The sequence below is a fragment of the Thermomyces lanuginosus genome, assembly GCF_041956635.1.
Source record: "Thermomyces lanuginosus strain ATCC 200065 unplaced genomic scaffold VTN49scaffold_22, whole genome shotgun sequence".
Lineage (NCBI taxonomy): Eukaryota > Fungi > Ascomycota > Eurotiomycetes > Eurotiales > Trichocomaceae > Thermomyces > Thermomyces lanuginosus.
The window spans coordinates 1,297,901-1,304,791 of record NW_027192356.1 but is presented as its reverse complement, the minus strand read 5'-3'; the positions used below and the strand labels follow the sequence as shown (position 1 = coordinate 1,304,791).

The following is a 6,891-nucleotide window of genomic DNA, read 5'->3' as shown; positions in this document are numbered from 1 at the left end:
GCAGCCATTTGGCGCTCGTCAGCCAGGAACCGACACTGTACCAAGGCACGATCCGGGAGAATATCCTCCTTGGCTCGAACGAGACGGACATTCCGGAGGAGGCAATCATCAAGGCTTGCAAGAGTGCCAACATCTACGACTTTATTGTTTCTTTACCGTAAGTCTCTCTACCTTCTCAATTGCTGGGATTTGTTCCTGACGGATATCTACAGTGAGGGCTTCGACACTACCGTCGGGAGCAAAGGCACCATGTTGTCTGGTGGACAGAAGCAGCGCGTTGCCATTGCCCGTGCTCTCCTACGAGATCCAAAGATTCTTCTCCTCGACGAAGCCACGTCCGCCCTCGACTCCGAGTCGGAGAAGGTTGTGCAGGCGGCGCTGGACGCGGCGGCACAGGGACGCACGACGGTTGCGGTCGCGCACCGACTCAGCACGATCCAGAAGGCGGACGTGATCTACGTGTTTGACCAGGGCCGCATTGTCGAGAGCGGTACTCATGCGGAATTGATCCGCAAGAAGGGCCGATACTATGAGATGGTCAACTTGCAGAGTCTGGGCAAGACTCCATGATTCCTTCCTTCCTTCCGTCCGTTCTTCTTTTTTTTTTTTTTTTTTTTTTTTTTTTGATTGCATGAGATACCCCCTCCGCTCTTCTGTTGACGCTTTGTACATTACGTAGATAAATAATAATATAATATACCACGGATTGCTCTTCTCTTGTTGTTGGTTTCGTTGTATATGAGTTTGTTGCATAGATCGAATGGTATGGAATGTCAATGCATGGCGATGCACCATCATCTCAAAAAAAGGTCTCCGACTCCAGACCCAGCACTAATCAACATTCGCTTCATGAGAACTGCGTCCGTTATTTTGCCATCAGGTTTGGCATGGAATGTTATCGGACGTGGAATAGAATGTGATCGCTTCTATTCAACAAATTACTATTGGTCGAAGGGCCCCGTGCTTTGTGTCGAGAGTAGAAAGGTCATTGCGTCACCAAGTTACCTTCCTCCTGCACTGCCAGCTGCGGAGTAACAGTACCAGTACGAGAAGCTTACCGCAATGGGCAAATCCTGATTAACCTCCGCCGTACTGATGACTCACTTGCCGTGCTGATCGCTCTCTTGAAGACTGACTTGGCCAAGCTTTCCGGAAAGACCCGGCGCCTCGAGAGACTCTTCTGCGTCAGATCGACAATGTACCCCTATCGGGGACGGGTTGATCCAATTCTGCATAAAAGCGTTATGCAGTCGGGGATGTTCCTTGTGGGTCATAGCAGTCTGCACGGAACAAGCTCTTGCCGACGCCGATGCTGACAGCCAAAAGTGGCCGAGGGCTGTTCCCAAGACGGTTAGCGGATTGCTAAGGCGGCAAATCCGACGTAATTCTGAAGTTGTCTCCACTAACTTAAGTTAACTCCCTTGGGAAAAATGGAAATACTTTGCTTTCGGGACGTCGCTTTTTCAGATGAGATCCAAGTGTCGTGAAAATCGAGGACAGCAACTTCATAGGTAGTTTATTCTTGCCGACGATAACAATGGAATCTTCAAGTGCAACATCTGAGCGGCCTCCATGTCGTTAGGAATCGTCTTTATTATCCAAGCAACCCCCCTACTGCCGGCATACATTGTTTTTTTGCTCCCAGCTGTTCCTTAGGCGGGGAGAGTGGCCCTGTCTCCCTTTCCAGGGACCATTTTAGTCTTTTGCCCCTCTGGACGCGTCGGACGTGCTAATGGAGCCCTAACCCACTCTCTAAACCGCCATTTAATAGTACAATAACGTATTAGTCCTCTACTGCAGAAGATTGGGGGGCAAGAGGTCGCCACTCGAATGTGATATGGAGTCGGAGACTTTTTTCAGATGTCTGCGATTCTACAGAAGATCAACCAATCAGATGCGTATCGTATGCACAGAATTAATCCACGTCGCCGCAGTCGTTCGGAGACATCCCCTGCTGGAAGAGTAGAGCGACAGTGTGTTGTCGTCGGAGTTGATGAACGAATTTCGGGAGAGCAGGGATTAACGACCTCCTAACTAACCTAGTGCCTTCGTTGAACTCCGAGGAGCTGGGACAAAGCCGTTGCGAACCAGTCCAACACCAAAGACAGGAGCTGAAGCTGAACCGCACCTGGACAGCATGGATGCAGCCACGGCGGGTTCACCGAATGATTTCCTACTGTTAGTTTGAAAACGGAGTCGACCGCCGATGTTTGCCGGACACATATGGCTGGACAGCCTTTCCAACTTGAAGGCTGTCCAAGGTGCGAGAAGAGTGGCGGCGACAGCAATGAATTTGCCAGTGGAGAGAACCAGAATTAACATCACCATGACGGCCATCCGCATCACCATTCCCTCCCCCCCCAGCCAATCTTCCCAATCGTCCCACTCCGCCGAATTTGAAGGCAAACCGAATCATTTCAGTGCAAACTGTTTCGCCTGGATGGATTTCCTTCGAGCCAACGGGCTAAAGTCCTTACCGCTCCGTTGATAGTGCGACCTGGACGTATTCATTGCCGCCTCAACCTGATCAATCGTTTGGACGTGGTGCGGAACCGTATACGTTCGACCCGAGATTGACGCTGTTCCCGTGGTAGTTTCTCTCTGATAGAAGTGGATCTACGATTCTGCGCGGCTCCATTGTACGTTCGAGCTATCGTCCCTCGCTCTGAGTTTGTAGTCGTCTATTGCGAAGGCAACCCTTTTCTGTACGTTCTGGAATCATCAGGATCCCATCCCGCATGATCACTTCCGTTCTTTCTCGTAGATTGTGTTTCTGCATTGGCCCATCATCTTCTCCAACTACCACGATTCACCCCTGGTTGCAACCTCCATCATCTGAGCAAAAGGCAGAAATTTTTCTGTCTACGCTGCAACCCGTGGATATTGTCTTCCGCATCATAAACTTCATCTGATACGAGGTGGCTCGGCGCTAGTCCAATGTCTTTTTGGATTATTGTCTGGCCAACGACTTCTTGCATTCCGGACTTCTTGCATTCCGGACTTCTTGCATTCCGCACAGAGGCAGAACTATTTTTTTTTTTTCTTTGTGTGCAAAGTGGCATTCCAGAACCACAATTATCAAAATCCACGTGGTGATTGGAATTCCCAGATTGAGTTTGCAGTGTGAGCCAGCTCTTACGCATGGGATCTCCCTATTGTCGCTCTAGGGTATACGTCGGGAACACCAGCAAGACATTCCGTTTAGGGTTCCGATTCCCGACACAACAAAGTTCCCTGTACTGTGGGGGCCTCGCGTAGCGAGCGAAACGAGAGAAACATAAGCCCGAGGCAGCAAAATTATCTAGAAGGATTATCGATTCTCCGGGCCGACAGCCAATCAGGTCGTTGGCATTTTGCCTGAAACCTTGTCATGGGTGACCGTAGAACCACTGGTGCCTGAAGAGACGCCAGCGACCTTCTGGCCATCGGAGACACGACTCTCCGTCATCCGTTGGCCGCTTAATTACGCCCTGCATCCATCGCGAGTCAGGATGATATTTAAAGGACCTGTAGACACCTGAGGACAGACTTTGTGTCCCGAGCTCAAGAAGTCGAAAAATCTCCATTTTGCCCAGTCCGCAAACGGCTGCTTCCAAGGGGGCGAATCCGTGCTCAGAACGGCACCGGACCCGTTGATGTCCGTTGACTGAATTCAGATCCCATATTCTCTTTTCCCTTGTCTCCCCTCCCTAATCTAGACCTTGCGCCGGGTTGTGATAGCTTTGCCGTTTCTTCGGGCGCAGCATCGTCCGCGTAGCCTTTAGCGAGGACGTAGTTCGGCCACCATGGGCTCCTCGGACGATCACGTCGGCCAAAAGGCGGCGTCCGAAGCGACGCGCGACCAGGCGTCACTATCCCCCTCGAGCTCCGCGCCCAGCGCCGTCGATGAGAAAGCGGCGTCGAAACGGCCAGGTTCGCCGGGCAAGTCGTCCTCGTCGGACGACAAGGATGCGGCCCTTGCCCACCTGCCGGAGGACGAAAAGCAGATTTTGAAGAAACAGCTAGATTCGCCGTCGGTGTCGGGCACGTTCTTTGGCCTTTACCGGTATGCGGACGTATGGGACTATTTGATTCTGTTGGTCAGTGGCATTTGCGCAATTGCGGGTGGTGCGGCGTTGCCGATGTTTACGGTGAGGAAAACCCCCAGGACTCTAGGTCCAGATTTGTGGACTAATTCATTGGGACCAGATTCTCCTTGGTGAATTGGCAAATACCTTCCAGAAGGTTTTCTTGGACACCATTACCTATGACGAATTCTACGATGAGTTGGTCAAATACGTTCTCTACTTTGTCTACCTGGGAATTGCCGAGTTCTTCACCATTTATATCTGCACCGTGGGCTTCATCTACACTGGAGAGCATGTGACGCAGAAGATTCGCGAGAACTACCTTCGGGCGATTCTGCGTCAAAACATTGGCTTCTTCGACAAGATCGGTGCCGGCGAAATCACAACCCGGATCACGGCCGACACCAACCTGATCCAGGAAGGGATTTCGGAGAAGGTCGGCTTGACTTTGACCGCCGCTGCGACTTTTATTACCGCGTTTATCATCGCCTACGTCAAGTATTGGAAGCTGGCTTTGATTTGTTCCTCGACCATTCTTGCTCTGGTCCTCATTATGGGCGGTGGCTCCAGATTCATTATCGGGAACGCCCAGCAAAACATTCAGAGCTATGCTGAGGGAGGCAGCGTCGCTGAGGAGGTCATCAGCTCCATCCGGACCGCCACCGCCTTCGGGACCCAGCACCGGCTGGCCAATCAATATGAGAAGCACCTCAAGGTGGCCGAGAAGTATGGCATCAGGATGCAGATAAGCATTGCCCTTATGGTCGGCGGCATGTTCGGAGTCATGTTCATGAACTACGGTTTGGGTTTCTGGATGGGCTCGCGATTCTTGGTGAGCGGCGAGATGAACGTCGGCCAGATTCTGACGGTTTTGATGTCGATCCTGATCGGTTCGTTCAGTCTGGGAAATGTCGCCCCCAACACTCAAGCCTTCACCAGTGCGGTCGCCGCCGGCTCCAAGATCTTCACCACCATCGACCGAGTGTCTCCCCTCGACCCAATGCTCTCTGACGGCAAGACTCTCGACAGCGTGGAGGGCAACATTGAGCTGCGAAATATCAAGCACATCTATCCTTCTCGGCCTGAAGTCACCGTCATGGATGACGTGAGCCTAGTGATTCCGGCTGGCAAGACCACTGCCCTGGTCGGCCCGTCGGGATCCGGAAAGAGTACGATTGTCGGCTTGGTCGAGCGCTTTTACAATCCCGTGCGAGGTCAAGTACTACTCGATGGCCATGACATTTCGACCCTCAATCTTCGCTGGCTGCGTCAACAGGTGTCGCTGGTCAGCCAGGAACCTATCCTGTTTGCAACGACGATCTTTGAGAATATCCGCTACGGCTTGATCGGCACGCCTCTGGAACACGAGACGGGAGAGAAATTGCGCCAGCGGATTGAGGACGCGGCAAAGATTGCCAACGCCCACGATTTCATCATGAACTTGCCAGAGGGCTATAACACGCATGTCGGCGAGCGCGGTTTCTTGCTGTCGGGTGGTCAGAAGCAGCGGATTGCCATTGCCCGTGCGGTTGCTAGCGACCCCAAGATTCTGTTGCTCGACGAGGCAACCTCGGCGCTGGATACCAAATCCGAGGGAGTTGTGCAGGCAGCTCTCGACAAGGCGGCGGAGGGCCGTACGACGATTGTGATCGCTCACAGACTGTCGACGATCAAGAATGCGCACAACATTGTGGTGTTGGTTGGAGGCAAGATTGCTGAGCAGGGTACACACGACGAGCTTCTCGACCGCAATGGGACGTACGCCAAGCTTGTCGAGGCTCAGAAGATCCGCGAGGAGCAAGACGCGCAGGCAGCCGACCTTGAGGAAGATGGCGAGGACGATGACAGCATCCTGCAAAAGAAGATTTCGCGAACAATGACGGGCCAGAGTCTGGACGAGAAGAAGTCTCTTGCGGACGAGGAGAGAGAAATCGGACTTGAACGGCAGACGACGAAGAAGTCGCTCTCCAGCGTCGTTCTCTCCAAGAAAGCGCCAGAACAAGAGAAACATTACTCACTTTGGACGTTGATCAAATTCACTACTTCCTTCAACAAGCCGGAGATGCTTTATATGCTCGTTGGTCTTGTGTTTGCGGCTCTCGCTGGTGGCGGTCAACCCACGCAGGCGGTCTTTCTGGCCAAGGCCATCCAGACGTTGTCCTTGCCTCCGTCGATGTATGACAAATTGAAGAGTGACACGAGCTTCTGGTCTCTCATGTTCTTGATGCTGGGCATTCTTCAATTCATCCTCTTCGGCATTCAGGGCATTGCGTTTGCATTCTGCTCCGAGAAGCTCATCCGACGAGCGAGAGACACGGCCTTCCGAACCATGCTGCGTCAGGATATTGTCTTCTTCGACAAGGAGGAGAACAGCACCGGCGCTCTGACCTCGTTCCTGTCCACGGAGACCAAGCATCTGTCCGGTATCAGTGGTGTGACTTTGGGTACCATCCTGATGATGACATCCACTCTGGTGTCTGCCTTGACAGTTGCTCTGGTCATCGGATGGAAACTTGCTCTGGTTTGCATTTCTGTCGTCCCGGTGATGCTTGCTTGCGGCTTCTATCGCTTCTACGCTCTTGCTGAGCTGCAGAGGCGCGCGAAGAAGGCCTACGAAGGTTCCGCCAGTTACGCGTGCGAGGCAACGTCGGCTATCCGGACTGTCGCCTCCCTAACCCGCGAGGAGGACGTTCTGACTAATTATCACGATCAACTCGAAACCCAAACGAGGAAGAGCTTGATCTCGGCGGCCTGGACGTCGGTGCTGTATGCTGCCTCGCAGAGTCTCGCATTCTTCTGCATGGCTCTGGCTTTCTGGTATGGT

General features: G+C 52.7%; 3 protein-coding genes across 3 annotated transcripts in view; all 3 read left to right on the top strand.

Moving 5' to 3' along the window:
* Window positions 1-570, top strand: part of VTN49DRAFT_1434 (uncharacterized protein) — a gene marked incomplete at both ends in the record, with an annotated part of 4,067 nt that extends 3,497 nt beyond the window's left edge. Inside the window, 2 exons of the mRNA XM_069409048.1 lie at window positions 23-157; window positions 213-570. Of these exons, the coding sequence (XP_069270473.1) occupies window positions 23-157; window positions 213-570 (493 nt within the window). The remainder of the gene's footprint in view (window positions 1-22; window positions 158-212) is intronic.
* Window positions 571-2,206: 1,636 nt separating this feature from the next.
* Window positions 2,207-3,757, top strand: VTN49DRAFT_1433 (uncharacterized protein; the record flags this gene model as incomplete). Its single annotated transcript, XM_069409047.1, has 3 exons — window positions 2,207-2,261; window positions 3,528-3,608; window positions 3,657-3,757. 3 exons carry the CDS (start codon window positions 2,207-2,209, stop codon window positions 3,755-3,757), a joined length of 237 nt encoding a protein of 78 aa, XP_069270472.1.
* Window positions 3,758-3,785: 28 nt separating this feature from the next.
* The window catches only part of VTN49DRAFT_1432 (uncharacterized protein), a gene marked incomplete at both ends in the record, with an annotated part of 4,605 nt that continues 1,499 nt past the window's right edge, over window positions 3,786-6,891 (top strand). The window contains 2 exons of the mRNA XM_069409046.1: window positions 3,786-4,130; window positions 4,189-6,884. Coding sequence (XP_069270471.1) covers window positions 3,786-4,130; window positions 4,189-6,884 — 3,041 coding nt within the window. The remainder of the gene's footprint in view (window positions 4,131-4,188; window positions 6,885-6,891) is intronic.